Consider the following 26,288-nt stretch of genomic DNA (forward strand, 5'->3'; position numbering starts at 1 on the left):
TGATGGAAGTGAGTGAGCGAGTTCATGTGTGTGGGACTGTGTCAAAATTATGACTCAGCTGTTGAACTTTTGTAATCATTCCATCAGGTACTTAGTGCCGGTTGCAAAAAAGGCCGGGTGATTTTCAATCCTGATTAATTCCAGTAGATCCATCTTTTTGGAATGGTCTACTCTGGTTTGATTCACGTGAAGTTAATCTGGATTAAAATTTAACCGGCTTTAGTGCAACTGGGCCTTTGTGAGGGAAATTTTTGTATTCCTCTGGGAATTAATCTCAATTTACTGTGATTAGATAGAACATTTCTGTATGAATGTTATTTTAATTTCTTCTTTTGTAATAAATTTTCTATGCTTTTTTACTCCAGAGCGAAGCTCGGTCCCCGATATTCTAATGTGAAGAGCAGCTGAAGCTGTTCTCATTATATGAACAGCAATAAAAAACCACATTGAGTGAATTCATTTTTTCGCCAAAAACAAAATACAAAACAGAGATGATATCCTATATGTTTTGACATTTCTATAGATTAATTTGTGACGCTCAATATAGGAAAGAGTAGAATATTCAATGTATTTGACAGATAACATTACAAGCGTTTTGAAATGTATATTAGTGTATATGCTATGAAACTCACCTACACTTTTCATTATTAATGCAGACTGTGACCTACAGAGTACTCTGATTATAAGCGGGCAATCAACCCTCGGTTCTCAGGCTCAGGCTCATATAATTTTTGTCAGAAACAATACTGTAGACTGGCTAGCGTGAAGAACAAAATAATTATATTCCAGCACATTTCATTCTATGCTATCAAAAACAGGTGACCGTCTAGTGGAGCAATTACACAGATCCTTTTTTTCAATGTTGCCCCATTTAATGAGAACAATCACAGGTGTAAAATGCGTAAATTATGCGCAGAGGTCGAGACAGCATAATATTTTCAAGCCCTGTGAGTACTGAGAATACTCATCTTAGTTACGGATGGCTATCATAAAGAACATCTACGAGTATTCAAATAATGAGATAGAACTTTTAAATTGAAATTAAACTAATTGAATATTTCTCTATCAATTTACCCGATTCTTCCAATTAATTAATTGATTGGAGGAAATGTGGGCAATTATGAGTTCAATCAACTTGAAAAATTATTTATATGATTCATGTTACAAAGCTATCAGATTAGAACACATTTAATATAGTTTACTTCAAGTTCTTGAATAAGCTTTAGGAAATGCTTTTTTTGGAATGCCAGAACATAATCTCAGAGGAGAGATTCAGGAAACCTGTAGAATACCCATTTCAATGAATATTTTGTTTGCAGTTTTCTTACGTCTATTGGAACTTTATTCACAGGTACTTGGCCATAGTACATCCATTAAAACATAGGACATCTAAAAAGAGAGCTTTGTTGATGCTACTGTCCGTTTGGCTGGCAAGTACCCTGCTTGCCATTCCCTGCATTCTATACTCTACAACAATGACAAAAAGGTAAGAAATTCTATATATTTTCCTTGACGAAGATATTTCCACTCATATTGGTTCAATAACATTACTATGCAGCATTTACTCAATGTAATGACAGATTTTTTTTATAAAAGCAGATTCCTGCATTTACCTGCTGGAGTGAACGTGAATAATTGTTTGTAGTTGTACAAAATGTTCATAGAAGGTTTTAATCCATTCACATGTTAATCATATCTCTTATTCACTATTCTTCAACTTCAATGCAATTTTTTCTTGATTCTGTGTTACTCAAGATAAGTTTGAGCGATTGATTTCAATTCTGGCTCAAATAATCGAAATCAATAGGACTGAATGAAAAATCCGTAAGATAAAACAGAATACATAGCGATAGAATATCAACTCAGAAGAAGAGAGAGCACCAGCAGAGAACAGGGAAATTGTTTTCCATTCAGCAATAAAAAGGTTAAACCCACCTTAGAACATAGGCTAACATCTGTTAAATGGAAATCGAGATTGCTATCGATTGCTTTACTCCCTCTTAAATTGTTCAATATGGGTCTCTAATAAAAACTCATTATTCTATTATCTTTTATGGTTAATTTTTGTTCGAACTCGTACATTACAAAATCCACTTACTATCGTATTGTAGAAATTTAAAATCACCTCCAATGAATACGTGATCATCTGGGAAAGTGTTAAGTTATAATCTACAAATTAATTACCATTGCAAGATTTCTCAAATAATTACAATTAACATTTGATTCGACTATTGAATTTCTGAAATGATTGCAGAAATATTGTTGGAAATTCAGCGTTTCAATACAATTCGCATCTCCTTTTCTCAATATCTTGGATCAAGAGATGCTGAGAAATATCTTTCTCTTTCAAATTTACCAAAGATAAGAAGATTATATATGGGCCCACAAGAACGGCCGTAGTTTGACGTAGCAATATTCGTGAACCTTGATGGCTACGGTCCTTCCCAAATTACAATAAATTGCTGGCTCTAAAACATTCTTCCTCATTACTTTGTCAGTCTCAAAAGTATTTTTAATATGGTAACGTTTATAACGTTTTGTGAAATCTTCAAGACAAAAATCTCCTGCTTCAGAGTTCTTATAAGTATTTCCTTTACACGAAGAATATTCTATCCTCTGTTTTGGAGATTTCTTTATTTTCCTGCTCATCCCATTTATCAAAACTTTTTCATCTTAGAAGAATGACCTTGTTCAGCGTGAATTAACTGATAGCAGCTCAAAGAATTTGTATCAATATTGAATCAATTTTTATAAACTTGTTGAAAAGTAATAGAATCCTTCCACTCTCTTCTGTTTGTTTCAAATATAAAATATTGCCTTTGTGGAAAATAATAATAATTCTTAAACATAGAAAAGACCACTTGTATTAAACTTCCGATGGTTGAAGAACTATATTATCTGCTTATCCTTATCATCTTCATGAAAATAACATTTTTCATCATAATGACTCGAGTATAAGGGATCACTAGCTATCTCCGTTGATTTGTTTTAAAGCGTATTGTTGAAGGTATTCCCTTTCCGAATTTCCTTCCGAAATTTCCCTCTGAAATTATATTTTCTGAAGGTACCAGAGATAAAAACATGAGCTTGGAAACATTTCTTAAGAATTTAATATACAGAAGCTCCCTATATTATTCCATTGTGGAGCAGAATCCTGTGTAATCTACTTACTCATAGCATTCATGCCTCAATTTTTTATCCTCCTCAGAGATATTGTGCTTTCAAAGACGGCTAAGGAATAGATAATTCCTCCCATTATGCTTTGATAATTCCCAACTATTTTGAGAAATAATCTAACTCTGGAATGAATGATGAATCCAATAACGCTAATGAGTCCAATAACTTTCTCATTTCTGCTGTCATCATCTAATTTATTAATTAGATCCATAATTAATCATGACAATAGTGATGACAAATCATTTTCGAATCAATAATAAAATGCCACAGAAATAATAAATTGTATTGTGATCTGATTGATGTTATGTCATGATGTGATGTGAAATTATTGTAATGCAATCGGTTACAAAAATGATTGTCATTGTCACACTTTTCCAGATATAAGAATGGCAACTATAAGACAATCTGCTACATGAAATGGCCAGACGGACAATATCCGCAATCTAGCAGAGAATACATGTAAGTCTGAAAATAAATACAACAATTTTCTTTTTCCATATTCGTGAAATAAATCACGGTTTTGAATAACAACTTTGATGAAAATGTATTCAGCATGAAACATGAATGCTAATGAACAGGTGTTTGATAGAACGATTTTCATCGCGACCCACCTGTATTGAAATATGGTTTGAATCGTGAAAAAAACGACTATAATAATATAATTATCAAAATATTATGGATCCACAATAACTATCAATAAAAAATTCAATATAACTGCTACCCGTAAAATTTAAAAGAAAAACCTTGAAAAATTTTGTGATCACATTGAATGCGTTATATTATGTGAGAGTGCACGTCAGGAAAACAAAATCTGGAAAGAGTCATTGAAGCACGTTGTGAGTCTGTAGCTGTAAGCTGCTCACAGTGAATGCAATCAGCAAGTGCACTCGTTCAGTGTGAGTGTTCTTATTGCTCTTTCAAGATTTTGTTTCTTATCTGCGCGCTTGGTCATGCATAACAAAGTGGCTAATAGGCTGGTCATTAACAGTAGTACATCCATGATAAACATGCGTGATACACAGTCCTCATACATTGTTGTGTCATCATAGCGAAACGCTTCGAGCAAAATTTTTTGAGGTTAGGTTCTTGTATCTCCGATTTTTGTAGTTGATTTTTTCTTCGCTGCTGTATTCGAGGTTGAGTTATTTCTCTGTATGGAGAAATAATGAACTGTTTATTTCAAGTTGGAAGCCTCTTGCTGATGATGCTGAAAATGCATGATGAACATGTGTATGTTCTACCGCTTGGTGGCCAGCCTTAGGTTTCTGCTAACTCCCAGAGCAAGTTGGCATGCGCGTAAGTAACATACGAGTATGATTTTAAAGGATTGGCTGTTTGATTGATTGAGTACTTTATTTATGTAGATTACAATATATACTGGCTTATACACTTATACAATAGCTCAAAATACAGCAAATTTTCAGATGAATTTTCATAACATAAACTGAGAAAATAATTATTGAATTAATTGTTCAATGATATAAAAAAAAAACAATTTGGAATAACTATATAAGATAATATTGTAATGCATCTACATAAATTAGCGGAGCTTTGGACTTATCAATGTCCATTCTTTGGAAAGAATATTTAAAATATCCTTCCCAGTAACTCTCTACGAAAAACGTTAATTCCATTCATACGACTAAAAATTTACACAAATAAAAATTTTGTAGAATTTTAATATAAATATCATGGAAATTTAAGAACAAATCATGTGATTAATAAAGATGTATTTGAGAGAAAGCTGTTGAGAGAGTAATAAATCGCATTCAAGTACCTAGATGAATTCAAATTCAACTACGAGTGAACGATGAAGAAACGTCATAAGACGTTTCATTGAGAATGAGAAAATACCATTTCTCGAGGAATCAACCACCCAGAGGAAAATCTTGTATATGAAAGTGTGAATGATATCAGAAACTCATTTCAAGCCGGAATATCATGCTGAAGGGAAGGAATAGAGTAAACTCAGTAGCATGCATTCAAGAAATATATGGAGAAAGTTCTTTGACATTGACATTACGTTCTAGGGTGAAGAGGAATGCGATCATTGTTGAAAAAAGAAATAAGAAAGGAGTGACATCACTGACTTCTACACGTCCTTACATAATAACCTGGTGGATACTGAGATCAACATGAACATTAAGAAATATCTCAATGTATTGAATAGAAACTAATCTATTATATCATTGGGAAGTACTATTTGAAACTCCTTAATTAATCGATAACAATCTCTCAATCTTTTTGAAGTTCGCCCCTTGATTGAGGTTCCTTTACAGTTCCTATACAGCTTTGTTAATGAGGTTGTGAATTCGGCAAGTGAGAAGGTAGTTTGCAGGAGGGAATTAAAAAAGAACCTTTACTCACAAAAACATAATATTATTTCTCAAGGACACTACGAATATGAATAAAGGTACACTAGTATTTATTTATTTATTCATTTGTGAATACAATAACAAATTATATAGATATTATTATATGAATATAAATATAAATTTGCAGGAGGGAATTAAAAAAGAACCTTTACTCACAAAAACCTAATATTATTTCTCAAGTACACCACGAATATATTGCCTCACTTCCTCTCCAATTCTTTCTTTCTCACTCCTTTTCAACATTTTTCCTTACTTATAAATTCCCTATTACATGGGAAATCATAGTTGTCTAGTATACAAGGTAGTTTTCCTCCTTTCTTCCTTTTCAGTACACCCCATTATGAAGTATGTTTTTGAATTTCTATAATCAATTTGTATTTTTTCTTATTTTAATTACTTCATGTGTTGAATAGAATAAAATAATTATCAATAGATTTACTTGCACATAGCTTCTAGATTTTTGGTCTATCAAAAGCTTGAATTGTCTTCAAAAAATTATACTGAGGCTATTCAGAGATTTTTCATAATGATGTTCATATTATTGATCAGTCCTCAGTAAATGGAATCTGAAACTTTTCGATTTGCCAAATAGATGACAACTCTGAATCAATTCCTCTAATGAACTAGAAAATGCAAATCCTACATTCTACCCATGACTAAGGGGTATTCATAAGAAGATATTTGTTTAGTCATTTGAGAATAGAAATTTAGAAGTTCAGGAACTAGTTGATTAAAGTAAAGCACATCAATCTTCAAGTTGGGCCTTCTTGATGCTCGAATACAAGTTTAATAAGAGTGGCTTTAATGAATAATAAATTGAATGTTCTAAACGTGTTGCTTGCTGGGTGGGTTGAATCTCCATAGATCTCATGAGAAATCTATTCAAACAGCAAAGTTTGCTATCCAATAAAAAGTTTGCTATTCCAAATAAGAAGAGTAAATGAGTTTGCAACTCTCTGAGTGGAGAGTGAATAGATCTGGTTTTAGTACTACTCTCGAATTAATTCATCTGTTGACATCTTTGAATAATACTACTCAAAACTCAACTTGTGCAGCTCTTTAACAGTGAAACCAATGGTAAGAATCTTAACACAACCACAAAAAACGAAACTTTTTAACCATCCTCATCCCTTAAGCACAAGGGGTAGAGATGAGGACTTATGTGTTCTGTTTGATATGTTTACCTTCTAACTAGTCCAAACAAAGCTGCGAAGACAAATATTGTGTTCCAAACGTTCCCTCCAAATTTCCCTCTCAATTGATCATCTATTATGCTGTTAAACTGGAGATTTTACACTCAACACTATAACGGATGCAGGAATCTTAGGGAGATGCGTGAAATAATGAAATAATACATGAAATTGAAGAGAATAAGATGCTCTATGAGCTCATGATCAGCACGGATTTTTTCAATTGATTGTTGAAAATTTATAAGGCCAAAAAGAGAAAAAAAAATCGGAGCTGGAAGGGTTTTCTTCAAAATGTGACACCTTTGAGAGCTCATATCTAGAAAACTATGAGATATATGGAAGAATAATACAGATGAAACTTGTAGGCTATTTTGTAAGCTTTAATTTGTTATTCAACAAAAACTTCCGAAAGACGCATATTGTTTGAGATATATGCAAAAAAACAAAATATGGTACTTTCAAAACACCCCAACCCCCTAAGCACAGGGGGTAGTGGTGAGGACTTTTTATATGTTTACCTCCTAACTATCCTTAAAAGATCTGCGGGGTCAAAAAAAAGTGTTCCAAACTTTTCCCTATATATTCTTTCGTTTATTGGACTAGTATTATAATCTTCAAATTAGTTTTCAAATTCACTCAAACCCTATTTCTGATCACTTGAATCGAACTTTTGAACTTTAATTGAACAAATTTTCCCTGTAGTACCTATAGAATAATGCTAGATGAAGTCTAGCAACCCTCGTTATAAAGCTATTGACCATTTTCAGTTTATCCGTTGAGAAGAAGAATGGAGAAAATCGCCTCTAGGTATCCTATAAATGTATTCAGCTAATTGTTTAACTTCACTACCGAACAATGGTAGGTAGACCGTAGGATATTGGTTGATCAATTTGAACTGCTTAAACAAACACACCCAAACTTGCTAGGACTAAACTATTCTGGAATAATTAATAATCTTCCCACCAGAAAATTACTTCCATTTACAGTCAATCATTCATTATGAACTTATAAACTGGAAAGTTTATTCTTTTCACTGATTTGCTCTTCATTTTTCAACACGAGATAATTTGTCTTCTTTCTCTCTCTCCAATCATTCATAAATGTGGAAATATCATACTCTTAGTTGAACTTCAAGTTGAAAATTAATTCACTGATTCAATTTAAACTATTCCTATCTCTGGTGGAAATCTCACATCTACATTGAATTCTTTCATCACAATCTCAGCATTATTATAGGAAGACCCATTTTATAATGTTCGATTTCTTATTTCTTGGACGAAGTACTATACCCATCACCTTAATGATTTGAGACTATTTTTGAAAACCATTATTAAAATTGAGTGGCTAACGAGTTCTCATGACTGCTCTATAGCAAGAAGAGTTTCATGATCCATTGAATTTGATAATTCCACACATTTCCATCACATACAATAATAAATTATATTATTTCAAAAAATTATCTGTTTTAGTAGTCCAGGCAATGAATGCTCAAAAAAAGGTATAGAGGGAAAAGTTTGGGAGAAAATGTTTGACCCCGCAGTTCTGTTTAGGGTAGTGAGGAGGTTAACATATCAAAAGTCCCCACCCTTACCAACTGTGCTAAGGGGGTGGGGTGGTTCAAAGGTACCATTTTTTGGTTTCTCGCATATAACTCGAAAACTATGCATTTTACAGACATAACTATTCTCTAAGGAATTGAAGCTTACATAATTTCCTACAATATTGATCCAATAACTTTCTCTACATCTCTTTCACTTCTCGAGATATCCGCTCTAAAAGATGTGAAAATTTGAAAAAACACATTTTTGGCTATTTTCACTCTTATAACTTCTCGAATATCGATGGGAAGAAATCCATGCTGATCATGAGCTTATAAAGAATCAAATTCTCTTCAATTTGATGTATAATTTCTCAAGTTTACTAACATCCCCACGACTGTTGCAGAACTGCGGGGTCAAAAAATGAAATAATACATGAAATTGAAGAGAATAAGATGCTCTATGAGCTCATGATCAGCACGGATTGTTTCAATTGATTGTTGAAAATTTATAAGGCCAAAAAGGGAAAAAAATCGGAGCTGGAAGGGTTTTCTTCAAAATGTGACACCTTCGAGAGCTCATATCTAGGAAACTAAGAGATATATGGAAAAATAATACAGATGAAACTTGTAGGCTATTTTGTAAGCTTTAATTTGGTATTCAACAACATTGTTTGAGATATATGCAAAAAAGCAAAATATGGTACTTTCAAAACATCCCAACCCCCTAAGCACAGGGGGTAGTGGTGAGGACGTTTTATAAATGTTTACCTCCTAACTATCCTTAAAAGATCTGCGGGGTCAAAAATAAGTGATCCAAACTTTTCCCTATATATTCTTTCGTTTATTGGACTAGTATTTTAATCTTCAAATTAGTTTTCAAATTCACTCAAACCCTATTTCTGATCACTTGAATCGAACTTTTGAACTTTAATTGAACAAATTTTCCCTGTAGTACCTATAGAATATTTGCAGATCAAGTCTAGCAACCCTCGTTATAAAGCTATTGACCATTTTCAGTTTATCCGTTGAGAAGAAGAATGGAGAAAATTGCCTCTAGGTATCCTATAAATGTATTCAGCTAATTGATTAACTTCGCTACCAAACAATGGTAGGTAGACCGTAGGATATTGGTTGATCAATTTGAACTGCTTAAACAAACACAGCCAAACTTGCTAGAACTAAATTATTCTGGAATAATTAATAATCTTCCCACCAGAAAATTACTTCCATTTACAGTCAATCATTCATTATGAACTTATAAACTGGAAAGTTTATTCTTTTCACTGATTTGCTCTTCATTTTTCAACACGAGATAATTTGTCTTCTTTCACTCTCTCCAATCATTTATAAATGTGGAAATATCATACTCTTAGTTGAACTTCAAGTTGAAAATTAATTCACTGATTCAATTTAAACTATTCCTATCTCTGGTGGAAATCTCACATCCACATTGAATTCTTTCGTCACAATCTCAGCATTATTATAGGAAGACCCATTTTATAACATTCGATTTCTTATTTCTTGGACGAAGTACTATACCCATCACCTTAATGATTTGAGACTATTTTTGAAAACCATTATTAAAATTGAGTGGCTAACGAGTTCTCATGACTGCTCTATAACAAGAGCAGTGTGCTCTATAACAAGAGTTTCATGATCCATTGAATTTGATAATTCCACACATTTCCATCACATACAATTATATTATTTCAAAAAATTATCTGTTTTAGTAGTCCAGGCAATGAATGCTCAAAAAAGGGTATAGAGGGAAAAGTTTTGGAAAAAATGTTTAACCCCGCAGTTCTGTTTAGGGTAGTGAGGAGGTGAACATATTAAAAGTCCCCACCCCTACCCACTGTGCTTAGTGGGTGGGGTGGTTCAAAGGTACCATTTTTTGGTTTCTCGCATATAACTCGAAAACTATGCATTATTACAGACATGACTATTCTTTAAGGAAATTATGTAAGCTTTAATTTCTTATAGAATAGTCATGTCTGTAAAATGCATTATTTTTTATTTATATGCGAGAAACCAAAAAATGGTACCTTTGAACCACCCCCACCCCCTTAAACAGGGTGTAGGGATGGGGACTTTTGATATGTTTACCTCCTCACTACCCTAAACAGAACTGTGAGGTCAAAAATTGTCTTCCAAATTTTTCCCTCTATAGCACTTCGTTGGCTATAGAGACTGACAACCGTATACCATTTAAAAAGGTAGATCAACGGTTGATATTTCTAAATTTACTTCCTCAAATCTTACACTCTTCATCCAGAATATGTTACAATTGGAATACTCCCATCAAACGTACGGATTAAGAAGCTGTTGAAAGGATTTTCAGTTTTTTGTTCAACATAAATTATTGGGTTGTACATTAGCCTGTGCTACAGTTACTGTAAGGAGACAGTTTGGTAATTGGAACTATTTTTTCCCGCCGCAGTCATTGAGATTCCATCTGTTTGATTCGATTCCACGTTTTTCGGAAAAAAATCCACGTTTTTCCGAAAAATGTTACGTTTTTCGGTAAAAATGTCGGCTGAGAGTTCTAGTCCAAGATGATTAATCTAATTAGATTTCATTGTTACAATTCTAACCGGTTCCAGATCCAGATCCAGATCCAGACCCAGCAAGTGTGTGTGTGTGTGTGAGTGTGTGTGTGTGTGTGTGTGTGTGTGTGTGTGTGTGTGTGTGTGTTGTGTGTGTGTGTGTGTATGTGTGTGTGTGTGTGTGTGTGTGTGGTGTGTGTGTGTGTGTGTGTGTGTGTGTGTGTGTGTGTGTGTGTGTGTGTGGTTGTGTGTGTGTGTGTGTGTGTGTGTGTGTGTGTGTGTGTGTGTGTGTGTGTGTGTGTGTGTGTGTGTGTGTGTGTGTGTGTGTGTGTGTGTGTGTGTGTGTGTGTCTGTGAACACGATAACTCCATTCCTAATTGACCGATTGACTTGAAATTTTAAACTCAAGGTCCTTATACGATGAGGATCTGACAAAAAGAAATTCAATTCAAGATGGCGGAAAAAATTGACGGATAATTACTAAAAAACCATGATTTTCACGTTTTTCTCGAAAACGGCTCTGACGATTTTCTTCAAATTTATACCATGGATAGCTATTTATAAGCCCTATCAACTGACTCATTTCTGGGAAAATTGCAGGAGCTCCGTATTATTCTTATTCTTAATAAAAATGGCGGATAATTACTAAAAAAACCATGTTTATTACGGTTTTCTCAAAAATGAGTTGACCGATTTTTTCAAATGCATACCCTGTATAGTTATTCATCTGCTTTATCAACTGGCATGAGTCTTCTTCCTGGGAAACTAATGGGGGGAACAACCCCATCCTTGAGAAATGGACTTTGTATAACCTCCTTCTCGTGTATGAGGTAGGTAGGTGAGCAGTTTGTAAAAAAATCTGGTGTGGCGCACTCACACAACTTTCCTTGCCGTTATGAAAATTGATCACCTGACGCTAGTGTACACGCGCATCTCAAGTCTACTATTCAAAGATCTGCCAGCTGGTGACAGGACAATAACGCTGGAGACACACGAAGTCTGCTATCTCTTCATAGTGAATGATTTAATAGAATCAACAGTTGTTGCCAACAGTTTGCATTATTGAAAAAACACATTTTCTCGAATTTCGAGCTTATTCTCAATTTTAGGTGGAAATATCACTGAACATTAATTGTGGATATTTTTATGCCCCATCTTTTCCACTTGAAATTTTTTGTTTAAATCGTTTCTGAAGCCTGATGATTGGGAATCCAAAATCACACTTTGCATTGATGAGGCGGAGCTCCTGAAATTTTTACAGATATGGGACTTGTGGCCGTTGATAGAGCTCATCAATGACTATTTCAGGTATAAATTTGTTCAAAATCGTTGAAGCCGTTTTCGAGAAAATCGCGAAAAACCCTGTTTTCGACAACATTTTCGCCAATTTAGCCGCCATCTTGAATTGGATTTGTTCGAAATTGTTCGTGTTGGATCATTATAGGGGAAGGACCTTAAGTTCCAAAAATGGCGGAAAAAATGGCGAATAATTACTAAAAAACCATGTTTTTCACGGTTTTCTCAAAAACGGCTCTAACGATTATCTTCAAATTTATACCATGGATAGCTATTCATAAGCCCAATCAACTGACATGAGTCCCATCTCTGAGGAAATTGCAGGATTTCCGTAATATACTTGAGAAAAATGGCGGATGAATACTAAAAAACCATGTTTTTTTACGATTTTCTCAAAATAACTTGACCGATTTTTTTCAAATTCATACTCTGTATAGTTATTTATCAGCTCTATTAACTGGCATGAGTCTCCTTTCTGGGAAACTAATTGGGGGTCCACCCCATCCTTGAGAAATGGACTTTGTAACCTCCTTCTCGTGCATGAGGTAGGTAGGTAGAGCAGTTCATAAGAAGAACACATAGTCGAGATATTTAATCTGTAGAACAGCTGTTTTGACGACTTTAAAAAAATGACGACTAAAAAAAAATCATCGAATTTCACAATTTACACAAAGGAAAAAGTACTCTGAAAACAATTATAGGCCTATATACACATATACAAAAGTCTGATCTTAGTTTCAAATATGAGCAAGGAAAGTTGTTTGAGTGTACCACACCAGATTTTTGAATATGTCATCGTTTGTGTTTGTTTGAAAAATATATTGAGAGTGAAAGCTAACGCCCTAAATCGTTCAAAATACTTTGAGTGAAATATAAATCCAGTCAGTACAAATGTTTGAGGACTAAGGACCACAAGTGCGGGTGACACACCATCGCAGAATAATATCGATTTGTTTCCACCCATTTGTCTCCTTCATATTCCTTGTTCCAATTTACCACCTGAAACCCTGTTTTAAACAAATCGGTTTATCATTTCGTCATAGTTTGGATTGGGGTTAGTGATTTTTACTATTTGTTTATCTGGGTCTAATTACTGGTGTGCTGAATTCAGTCCAGTCACTATGTACATTGGTGCATGCAATTTATATTGTAGTTTTGATTTTTCAATATATTATTTGGGTACATAAGAGAAGTCCAGAACCGATTCCTTCATGCAGAATTTCCTTGTTCTAGATACAGAGTAGCCCAAAAACCTCGTATTTTCGGCTCATTTTCCAGTTCTCAGCTATTTCTGCCAAATCTCGTAATCGGACAGAAAAATTTGCTCTCGCCTTTTTTATAGACTATAAAATTCTAAATGAAATGAAATCATTTGGAACTCTCTATCTCCAATGTGTACTGAGTTATGATTTCTCGAAAATGAGTGAAATTTGAAGAAAAAATCAATTTTGATTAATTTTAGTTTCTGATCAACAATATCTTCCGATTGCTACCATTTAGATGTATAATTCAAAATCTGTCTGAGCGTATTTTTGTGCTCTACAATCTGAGATCAGGTAGAGCGCTCTATCTCATATAATCTATCTCAGATTTCCAGGTACACCTGACAACAATGCTTCTTGTTTTGTGAAAACACATCATTTTCAGCTTCAACCATCATCACCAACTACATAGACTTCACATTGATATTTCGCACAATGGAATGAGCTCATAAGATTTTTTTCTATGAGAATCACCCGTTAGATACACTTCATTTCAGTATTTCCTAGTGGAGAGGCGCGCTTTTAAGGACACGTCAAGGATTATTCTTAAGAATTTCAAACACTCATAACTTCTGACTCAATGCTTAGATTTCATCGTACTACACTGCATTCTTCTCGGCTCGTCAAGGCGGTCTAAAATCATGCATCACAAGTCAAATTGGGTCGAAAAGTGGGAAATTTATTGTTGAGTGTACTTAAGCCCATATTTCAATACACAAAAATGGCCAATTTCTATATTCAAAGCTATGTATCTCGGTAACCCCTTATTTTAAAAATCATTAATTGATCTTGAAATGTACAATATAACTTCCTCTTTCACCTGCTGTAGACGGTTTATGGAAAAAAATTTCTTAGAGTGAGGTTTGATTGTAGAAAAAATCCGGAAATTGTAGATATTTTCATCATATTAACGGTTTTGGCTGTATTATTATAGGGAAAAGTGATTCAAGATGGATTTTAGGCAACTGAACTCGTAGAGGATGTATTCATCTACAATTTGGAATCAATCGAGAGTTTCTATGATGTATCAGACTCATTTTAGAAACTCTTGATCAACAGTGAAATCACGGAAAAAATGTGAAAACTTAAATCGCCATTTTCTAAATCTTCTGTATCTTTTGAATGGTATTGGAATTCAAAGTATTATTTATTGGAGTGGGTAGAGGGGGACAATTTCCACATCCTCACTAGATTTGGGAATTTTATCAGAAGTATTTCACGAGTCATGCAACTTTGAATATAGAAATTGGTAATTTTTTGTGTATTGTAATATGGGCTTAAGTACACTCAACAATAAGTTTTCCACTTTTCGACCGAATTCGACTTATGATTCATTATTTTGGACCGCCTTGACGAGCCGAGAAGAATGAAGTGTAGTACGATGGAATCTGAGCATTGTGTCAGAAGTTATAAGTGTTTGAAATTTTGATCCTTGAGGTGTCCTTAAAAGCGCGCCTCTCCACTAGAAAATACTGGAATGAAGTGCATCTAACGGGTGATTCTCATAAAACATAATCTTATGAACTCATGTCATTGTGCAAAATATCAATGTGAAGACTATGTAGTTGGTGATGATGGTTGAAGCTGAAAATTAGGTGTTTTTCACAAAGCAAGGAGCGTTGTTGTCAGGTGTACCTTGAAATCTGTATGAGATAGAGCGCTCTACCTGATCTCAGATTGTAGAGCACAAAAATACGCTCAAAGAGATTTTGAATTATACATCTAAATGGTAACAATCGGAAGATTTGTAATGTTGATCAAAAACTGAAATTCATCAAAATTGATTTTTTCTTCAAATTTCACTCATTTTCGAAAAATCATAACTCAGTACACATTGGAGATGGAGAGTTCCAAATGATCTCATTTTATTCATAATTTTATAATCTAGAAAAAAGGCAAGAGCTAATTTTTCTGTTCGATTACGAGATTTGGCAGAAATAACTGAAAACTGGAAAATGAGCCAAAAATACGAGGTTTTTGGGCCACTCTGTATCTAGCACAAGGAAATTTTCCATGAAGAAATTGGTTCTGGACTTCTCTTATGTACCCAAATAATATATTAAAAAATCAGAACTACAATATAAATTGCAAGCACACCCCCTTTTTTATTCCTATATTGACTGGACTAATTGGATATATGAATGTTTTTATTCTTATCATACAGTCCAACCCAAAAAACCAGAGGCAAAAGGCCTACGGATTCGTAGAAATTTGTAACATTATATGAGATTATTAGAAAAATCACTCATATTTACTTACTAAAAGCATATTTCATTAAATATAATATTCTTAACCATATCTACCAACTTATTTCACTCCCCAACATTCTTTTGGAACATGGAAACGTAAATGTTGAATAACATTGAGTACCAATGAAGGTACCGGTACTGTATCGTAACCCCAATGCTTACTGACTATGAAATGACTATAAATACAGTAATTGCGAAAATTATGAAAACAACAGAAATCGTGTTTTTCCTCAAGTTACTGGAATTCTGTATTATGTTCATGATTGATCAATACATTCAAACAAAATAGATTAAAATTACATAACTTAGTCTCACTCTTATTTCATTATTACAATTGAATTTCTAATTACTTAAAATACTATGCCTTATTTACAGAACAATATTATCAATTTCCATGTCTAATTGATGAAATTATCAAGCAAATAGATAACATACGGTTGAGACTTTTCGATGAAGAGAAGTCCTAAAAATGTTAACCGTGATTAAATTCCAGTTAAATGCAATGCGACGAGAAACAATCATTATAAGTAAAGACATCTTTATTCAGCACTTAATAACGAATAAATATTTCAATACATAGCTACATTTAACTAAGCCACAACTCGTGAGTCCGTTCATATCTCATCGTCATTATCCTCTGCATGATTCATGAGTCTAGGACTCAAATGAAACTTTTCCTCAGAATGCAAAGGTATACAAACATTTAGCTCTTGCTTTGTAGACTCTATTAATAGTCTACGTTACTCAATGTTCTATAGCTCAACTATAGTCTCCAATAATAGAGCCTGGCCTGATAGAGTTCTCACAGACATCAATTTTCTGAACTCAAGTTTAAACAGAAGTACACTAAAGCAGTGTAAGTTTGCATTTGAGGAGCATTTGGCCCCTACAGTTACAAGCTCCCAGCTAAATACCCATGTCGTTATGATTTAGGTATTTGAACGGCTGGCTGGCTTGTTTGGCCCGGAAAGTCGAGCTCTGGAAAATTATTTCCTGGAAAACTTCCTACTCTGACCATGTATTTGACCGTCACTCTGAAACAGCTATGGTGAGATGCACTTCGAACTGTCAGCATTACTTGAATAGAAATCATGTGTGTTATTTATTTACAATTATGACAGTTTAAAGTTATTCTCTCTGTAGCTGTGTGTCATACGGATCAATGCAGAAAAGATTAATGCTTCACTTTCCTCTATTTCAGTCCATAATGAGCATACAGTTCCCATACTGATGTTGCTTATCGACTGAGTTCTGTGCTCTCTGCTCTGTTGTTTTCCAATAATACAGCAGAATTGCTGTTCCAGTATGGATGAACAATGAGGTTATGACCTCTTTCCTTCGTCAAACCACTATCAATATAAACATTCAATCACAATTTATTTATTTCAACCTATTTTATTCCAGAAAAATATTACAATACAACAATAATTCAGAGCTTATGAAACCCTTCTAGCTGATAATATGTATTTGAAGGGAAATTAAATGTGGAACAGTTATTGGAATGATGTTCAGTGATTAGCAAAATTCTAATTTTCAACATTTCAAAGTATAGTTCACACTTATACACTATTGAAAAGAATGAAATTTCGTTATTCCGATTCCCCAACATAAACGCAACACCTCACACCTCAAACACACCAATATACCACAATCAGATGTGTAGGCTACAATATCTCTATCTCTATTCATACGTAACTCCATTAATTTATTTTGGTCAGTTAATTGGAATTATAATTGGAATATTTGATATTGTTGCATGATCTGTCATCTTTCCATTTCATTGATACACATTCTACTGAATAGATGTGCAATGGGTGTACTCCAAAAATAATTTTCGTTTCAACTTCATTTCCCGCCTTATCATTATAGAAAGTACAATAATTATTCCATATCAGCAAACAGAATTCCAATTAACTGGGTGGTGTAGCCTAATTAGCAATAATGAGTCCCACTATCGTAATTGACAAGCACATGTTATAATATATTGGTACATAACCTGTACATGAAACATTATTGACCTAGAATAGGTACGGATTCAGAATGTATGGTAATCATCATTACAACGAATGTAGAACTAACCAAGTAAATTACACATTGAAACAAGTGGCAAATATCAACGGACTAGGAGCGCGAATAGTTTAGCTATGGTATCTGTGCAGTGTACGTGATTAATATTGACCGAAACTCGCAAATTGAGATGCACTGACCAGCTGGAAAGTGAGAGTTGGCTCAAGAATACACTTGGTTGAGTTTTAGGAAAATCGCTAAATAAAGCTAATTTCCTTCTTAACTTCCTCCGCAATAATTAATCCAACAAGCGAGAATTCTCCTAACTCTTCATTCCAGCTTCTGAAGTTCAAGTTATTCGGGCAGCTCGTTATCTTCAAGCTTCGAAATGAAAACAACGTGCTGTCATAATTCAGTTCACCACTGTACAATACGAATCAATAATGAGAAAGTGGAGAGAACTTCTGCTATTTCTAAATCCGGCTTACTACTATTGCCTCATGAGATTTCATTATGATTGTTTTGTAAAAGTTGAGATGATTCTTGAGACGAATGAGAGTTAAACTTTTAATAATATATCAGTTCAATAATTTTGTGATATTGCAAAATTTATATTTTCACACTTCCCGTCCCATTCAATAAGTTAAGCTACATAAGTTTATATCATGCTTACAAAAACTATTCAAATTGATATCCCAACACATTATCCTCGAGAGGATCTCTTCGAAATCTATTTTTTAATGTAAGATGAGAATTACCTCACCTTTTATTCGATTTTTCAAATGGTCGAATATTGTAGAATTTAAAGAGTGTTTGCTCCCAATTTTTTAGTGAATGTTAATTATATATTATTCCCATTCATTGAATACTATTATCAAATTCAATCTTCTTGAATGATGGAGAAATAATTTTGTGAGAGATCAAGTTCCCAAAGTTCAGTCTTGAACTTTGACATCAAGGCATCTGTTTTTTCTTCAGTTTTCAGTCAATCAAATTTTCATTCATGTTTTCTATTTCCTTCCTGATATTTGATGGAGTATTTCACATTCATCTCTTATTCAATTCGAATGTAAAATATTCAAATTCCATGGATACGAGACTATATTTTCCACTGAGTCATTTCCACTTTGTATATAATCAAAATAAATTAGGTTTACTAGAAATTTAGTCAAATATTCCACTTTTTATATCGGGATTTTGTCTTTCCGATTGTTAGTTTGGTGGTTTGTTGTTTGGAAGATTCCAAGTGATAGAGAAATTGAAACTTTAATCATATCAAAGCAAATAAAATAATTGACCAAATTAGTGATGTAAAGTCGTCTCTCACAGATTGTGAAATTTAGAGAGACCTCTTATCCAGTAGTTAATGCTAATGCTCTTATCGTCAGTAATCCAGCAGGATTGAATAGAACGAGCATATTGTCATATATTATGATAATCATTCTATGGTAATTCGTGAAAGAGGGCAAGTGTTTTTAATGCATATTTTTTGAATAGAAATGAGCAACACTGTATTCAGCAGTGAACCACATCTCTCACATGAGTGGGAAATCCCCTGAAAATTTTCCATTGCTTCCATGGAGTGAGTTTGTTTAGCAGTTATAGTAGTGGATGATGAAGTGAGGTAGAACTCTACTCAAAATAACAGATTTCCAGCTCAAAAATAGAATTTTTTGAAATGAGAAGTCATTGAATATTTTCCAATTCAACGAAGTATTGCCACTCCTTTGAGGTTGATCCTGATCCATAAATATATTTCATAGATTATCAAATTATATAAGTGAATCGAAAATGAGTGATAATGCTGCTATGGAAATATGAATTTTGATTTATATATGCGATATTTCCAAGGTAATGAAAATGTGAACTATCGTGGAGTCTGAACACAATCGGAATCTGTTATGTATTAAAGCTTATAAAGAATGGCTCAATTGCAAAAAATCAACTAATTTATCGAAAAATACCAGGGAACAATAATTTGAATAATTTGATTGAGAATTCGTAGTAATAAAGCTAGCTAGAACTTCATTGTAAAGCTTACGTTATCGTTATCAGGCAGAGAATGAAGAAAGAGTTTGAGATCACTGTAAACTATTCATTCATTTTCGAATGCTTGACCTTTTCTCTAACCTAAAGAACTGGAGGAGAAAAAACGAGATCTTTTTCCAAGAATGAATTGGAAGGTAGAGGAGTTCTAAGCTATAAGCCTACGTAAATCCTCTTAGTGAATTTGAAGGTACGCTTGAGTACATATTCACATCAATCGATGACACTTCAAATCATACAAGCAATAAAAATCCTATCTCTGCCTCTCAATATCTCAACTTGTTGGGGAAATAGAGGAATCACTCACGTTATACAAACACGGAATAATACTAGAAATGATGGAATTCCAAAGGAGCAATTTTGTTAGCTCCCTCAGTATACAGGGCTAATCAATACAATGAGCAACTTGATTTGAGAGATAAAAAAAGATAGAACAGTGAGTTAGGCTACTTGTAACTTGTAGTTACAGTCAATAATTTTGTAAAATTTGTATTACGGAATATTACCAGGGGAAACGACCTATCTGTTTCCGTTTGATTGATAACGTTCCTTTCGAATGTACTATGATATTATCCCATGTTCAGAAAGTAATTCCAGAAAAGAATATTACATCAAGAAGTGAAAGTGAATCTGTCAACTTAATCTCATCAACATTGATCAAGAATGGGATGCTGCTTCCAGTGATAATTAGTCTGAATGCTTAAAATCCTTCATCAGAAAGGAAATCATAGAATGAGAAAGATTCAAACACTCTTGTATTACTAAAATGTATTATTACATTTTTTGTTCATGATCCTTGAAAACAGGCGTTTGAACTCTCTTCCCATCACACTCTCTTTCTCTCTCATTCTCCGTCTCTCTCATTCTTCAACTCACCTATAGCATTCTAATTGATACTCAGCTACAGCAATTTGTAGAGCCTTTGTCAGGTAAGAGCAAATTAGTCTTATTTGAAATGCCAAGAAAGTCATGGCTCACATTCCTGCTCATAAGCCATAATGCCAAGCCCACCCTTATACTCTGTAGTCTGTAATATTAATCCATTCATTAAAAGCTTATAAGATCGAATAGTAAACTTATTGAAAAGAGAAGATTTCGACTCAGTACATTGTACTAGTAATTTAAGAGTAAGTATTTCAACTTATGACTAAATACATCCAGTACAAATTATTATTGACAAGTAAATTGTGTGACACATCCAATGGTAGTGGTTTATAATATCTTACATCTCTATATATATAAAAATGAATGTCTGTTTGTTTGTTAGTTTGTTTGTCCCCTATGGACTCAAGAAATACTTGACAGTACAGCATGAAACTTTGGGGATATGTTGTGTGAATATTGGGGATGGTTTCTGACCAGAAATTTCAATAGGGGGGCAAATAATTATTAATTATTGATACATTTTACAGACCCATGTTTTGAATTGCCGGCCGAGCGGTACCAAAGATGATAATGTTTGACATTAAACATATGATAATGTTTCAAGATCACAAAAAATTAGCCCTCTTTTTTGAAGCCTGAATAGCCGAGTGCATTAAGACGTCTGTACCTGATGCTGTAGGTTGCAGTTTCAAATCCCGTCACAGTCAACTTTTTTTGCTCTAGGTTTTCTACTTTATTAATCGTTCCTATTAAATTTTTATCTTCCAATATTTTAGGTTGGACTTCTATTAGAAGTCAACAACATAATAAAGCTGTTTCACGTATGTTCTGTGTTTGACCTGCGAATAAGTTGATACACATGCTATGAAAAATAGTAATGAAAGTGTTATTGCTTTTAGAGACATTCAATTTGTGAAAAAAAAATTCCCTCAACGATGCAACATCAACAGAGAAAATTAATTTCTTATGAAAGTAGAGAATTTAATATATATATATATATATATATATATATATATATATATATATATATATATATATATATAATATATATATATATATCAGGTTGGTATAGAAACAGCTATATCTAATATTCAAATTGAATTTAATTGTATCAAAATAGGCTAGCGAGCTTTTATTTTTTCCTCCTCTTTCAAAAAAGTCAATAGCCTCAATAATCTATTTTCATATAAAAATGAATATCAATTTTTTTTTAATTCAACACTTTACTGTTAGATATTACTACCAATTGGTGAGAAGAATATGTTTTCGGAATAATAAATGCTGCATGACTGAGCACATAGGAAGTCTGTATTGAGATGTAAATGAAAATATTGATTGTCAGATTAAATTCATGATTCACCAAATAAATTCAAGAATGACATTAGATACATTGACTTTTTGGCGGTACGAAGTTCGCCAGGCAAGCTAGTTTCTTATATTTGTTTTTTTATGGATCCTGTAAATGATTGAATGGAGTGACTGAACCAACTATGCATGGAACGGTATGTATTGAAATGGAAACATCTGAATTTTCTAGTGAATAGTTGCGCGTGAACAAATAAATTCAAGATTAGACTAGAACTTACTCTATGATACACTAAGGAGAAATTCAAAAAATCTTTTACGACCGTCCAATCATCATGAATTAATAGGTATAAAAGTATACGATATATTTTCAAGACCGGATCCGGAATGCAAAGCAATCATATTATGCTGTAACAAATTCTTACCCTAGAACCACAATAAAAAAGTTGATCGATAATCATTAAATTCAGTATCGTCCAGAATCTAGACCATATTTATTTGAGAATATCCTTTTACTGTTGAAAGCGGATGTTAGTAAATAAATGGAACCGCTATCAGATAACGATCGGAACGTTGGTCTTTATTGTCCTTTGATTTTTGACGGTAGCATCTCTCTACGCTTTCCCCTTGCCTGGTCTCAGTCTGACAATCTGTCCAGAACATAACATTTGCACAAATATTGACAGTTTCTTCTCTAACAAGACGCCGGTTCAGAGGCAGACACTTGCATACAAGATGCTTCAAAAGGAAAACTTTTCCTGTGGGGCTGCAGTCGTTTGACATCCATTACCTGGACGGATTTCATTCCTGTCCCCGTGAAATGTCTCCTCAAACGCGTGCTCTGTGCCTGGGGACGAAAATCGGCAAGAAATCAAGCCTCTCAAACATTTTTCTCACTAAACATGAAATCTCTTGGAACATGAACTTATTTATATTTCATATCACCAGACATCAAAATGCAGATTCTCATCCTATGTCAATGTAGTGTTATTCTATGGTAAAGACTAAATTAGATTACATAAGTCACACCTGCATTGGAATAGATGAATATTACTCGATCATAAAATACCTTAATTAACAAAATAGGATTACCTTACAGGTATAAAATTAGAGACCAAAAGGTAAAATGTCAATTGAAAGGCCACGTAGAAGATGGCAATAACTACATGTTAAGTAGGCTACGCAATGTGAATTCATATAACTCACTTGAATCCAAACAACTGCTGTAAGTCGGAACAGGCAATAGCCTAATCCTTGCACGTAAGATTGTGATGATTATTAACAAAATAAAAAAAAATTCTCATTGAAAAAGAACTTTTTAAGGTCTCCAGAATTCATTGTTAAAGAGAAATGATGCAATATGCAATGAATGATATGATATAGTCTTTTTCTCTACATTGAACGTTGTGTTTTGAACATGAATGTTGATTCTTCGAGTATCTATGGAAGTTTTATGATTGAATGTCAATGAAAAACTACACTAACATGAATTGAGAAGTGGTGATTGAAGGAGGAGTGATTAGTATTTGCTACTTCAACGATGATATTGGAAGAGAATCAATGATATTGCACACGAGAGAACAAACTAACCACTCCTTCAACAATTCTCCCTCCTTTCGAGTATGATCATACTAATATTGGAGCTATACTTTCGAACCCAGAAATCCACCCACGATTCTAAGATCATAAACTTCGCATAACAAATCATTTATTTCCTCATTCTTATTCCTAGAATCTATTCAGTTGTGAAGTTGTGCTCCTGGGGGGGTTATCTCTTATGATAGAGTCCCACGTTATGAAGCTATTGTGAGAAGTTGTAGATTGTAATTCCTTCACAGATAATATGGTGTTTCTGGTACTTACAAGAGCAGTCTCTAAATTCCCTCTTTTGCGAATAAATTCACAAAAAATTAAGGCCTTCCGGCTCGCAAAATTACTGGGTTCAAACCTCAGCTCTAGCTCAGTGGTAGAAACATGAATTTTATAAATACAAATAATCACCATAAGGTTCAAGGACCAGGGATTGATAATTCTTACCGCTGCTTCTATGAAGTTTTTGAAGAATACCAGTAAGGAAATTAAAAGAATATTTGATGACTGATTATCAGTAACCATGTACCACTAGAGAATAATCAGGACCAACTATAGTTGTTTCTAGTTGATTCTTAAAACGCTCGTCGTGAGTACAAGTATTCACCAATATACCCTTTCAAAATTCCTTAGAACTTACAACGCCAGTTCTTGAAGCTCTCTGGATCCTTATATGATATAACTGGAACCTTATTAATATAATTTCTTAATATATTTGTTCTGGCTGATGAAATGAATATCATCAAAGGATGATAAATATTGAGTGCTCTGAATAAGGTTAATATTATTTGATTCTATGATTTTAAGTGCTGCTAAATATTTGTTGGTACCAAAACAGCTCAAATTATATAACACGAGATGAGTTAGGATATAATAAAAAATTCTATAAGTTTGTATGCTGACATAAAACACAAAATATATTCCCATAGAAAAAATGTGCATAAAATATTCGATATAACTATAATTCACTTAAATAATCTATTTTTAAAATCTGAATAATTATCACAGGCTTTGCTAATATTCACAATAATGAATTTCAAATTCATAAATATATTATATTTAATACTGGTACTTAGACTTCCAATCAATATAAAATTCTGCAGATAAAAACCTGTTCGGTCTATAAGTTTGATATGGTATATTTTGTTCAATAAACAAAATGAATATTTAATAAATTAATATTCGAACATGAGATCTCAGGGCTTTTAATATGAATTCGGGCAGTGCATGGAAGTAAGCTTCCTACATATAATAAATAAATTTATAAAATGTTCTTGTGAACTATGTGATATTGTTCAACACGTGGTGACTTTTTATTTTAACTCTAATTAATTGGAATAGCGCTTTTTTTATTAATTATTACCCCACTGAACGTAGACAAATGAGCTCATTTGGTTTGACTTATCACTCACTGACTGAAGTTCTGGTTGTTCTCGTGGATTGAATTAATTATTTCCAATAATTAATTAGGTAGGCTCCTTTTCGTCACTGCTGGGCTAACGTGTGATCCAGATTTTTATAAGTTTCTTTCGAATTAAAGCTATTTTATGGGAATCTTTACAATTACGAACTCCTTGACAGCACTGAGTTCACAAACAATTAACATTCAACAAACATACATTACATTTAAAAAAGGGTTTGGCTTAATAATTCGTTAAAAAATTTTTTAAAAGGAATAAGAAAAGACCCTAAACTCCATGTGCATCCTCTCGGGTTGGGATCTTAAGCCAGAAGAAAGAGGTTTTCAGAAAAATTTGCTTCTTCCTAGAATAATTCTATAAGCTACTCTCTGATTGGCCCTCAATTTAATAGACTCAATACAATGGTTGCCTTGGGAATCAGGGCTTCCTCGACTTTACAATAGAAAAAATTTAATAAAAGAAGTTTTTATACAGATATATGGGGTATTTATCTTAAATTGAATTCATAAATAAATCGTAACATACGATTTTAATAGATAATACATTTAGTTTTTATATGAGTTTTTTATACTCTTGATTTATCATGCTTTTTTAGATTATAATAAATATTTATACAGAAATAATAGCTATTTGTATTTCTACACATCGACTTCCTTTAGTATACATAATATATCCTTTATGAGTGAATTTTATATGATTCAACCGGTCATATGGGTTGATCGAATAATCAGCTGATTCATTCAGTATTGGTTCGGATAATTATCGATTTATCCACAGTGAATCAACTATATATTCTTGTACATTGGAAATCTCTCCGTTGATTTGAAGTGTTATATTTATTATCCTACAGTGAGATCACTTCAAACTGTCAGCATCGTTATGAATAGCATCAATGCTCCCCTTTCATTCAATGCTGATAGTTTGAAGTGAATCTCTCAATAGAAGTAAACTGCTTACTATCACTTTCAAATTGAATTGCGCTGCTTTGTTCACAGATACAACTTGATATTTTTGGGCTTTACATACCTAATCCCCGTCGTATCGATGGCGGCCTGCTATGGAGTGATTGGACACCATCTTTGGGGAAGCAAATCGATTGGAGAGCGCACACAGAGGCAGCTGCAAGCCATTACCGCCAAACGCAAGGTCAGTGTCAAGCCAATTGCCAATGCTAAGTTACGCCAATTGCAATGTCAAAGACAATCCCAGTGGCTGTTCACAGCGATCAAGGAATTTGTGCACGGTACAGAAGGAATGACAGCTTCCAACTCTCTGTGACAATGCAGTAGTTTACAATGTTCAGTTTCGAATTCTAAGTTAGTGATACAGTACATATTCTTGGGACTAGCTTTGGATTTCATCTCAGTAGTAATTTCTCCATGGATAAATTTTAGAATGC

The 26,288-nt window shown here is 33.5% G+C and overlaps 1 protein-coding gene across 1 annotated transcript in view; it reads left to right on the forward strand.

Moving 5' to 3' along the window:
* The window catches only part of LOC111057250 (tachykinin-like peptides receptor 86C), a 95,164-nt gene that overhangs the window by 56,914 nt on the left and 11,962 nt on the right, over positions 1–26,288 (forward strand). The window contains exons 2-4 of the mRNA XM_039436688.1: positions 1,352–1,486; positions 3,556–3,636; positions 25,885–26,035. Of these exons, the coding sequence (XP_039292622.1) occupies positions 1,352–1,486; positions 3,556–3,636; positions 25,885–26,035 (367 nt within the window). The remainder of the gene's footprint in view (positions 1–1,351; positions 1,487–3,555; positions 3,637–25,884; positions 26,036–26,288) is intronic.

Source organism: Nilaparvata lugens, chromosome 1, assembly GCF_014356525.2.
Source record: "Nilaparvata lugens isolate BPH chromosome 1, ASM1435652v1, whole genome shotgun sequence".
NCBI lineage: Eukaryota > Metazoa > Arthropoda > Insecta > Hemiptera > Delphacidae > Nilaparvata > Nilaparvata lugens.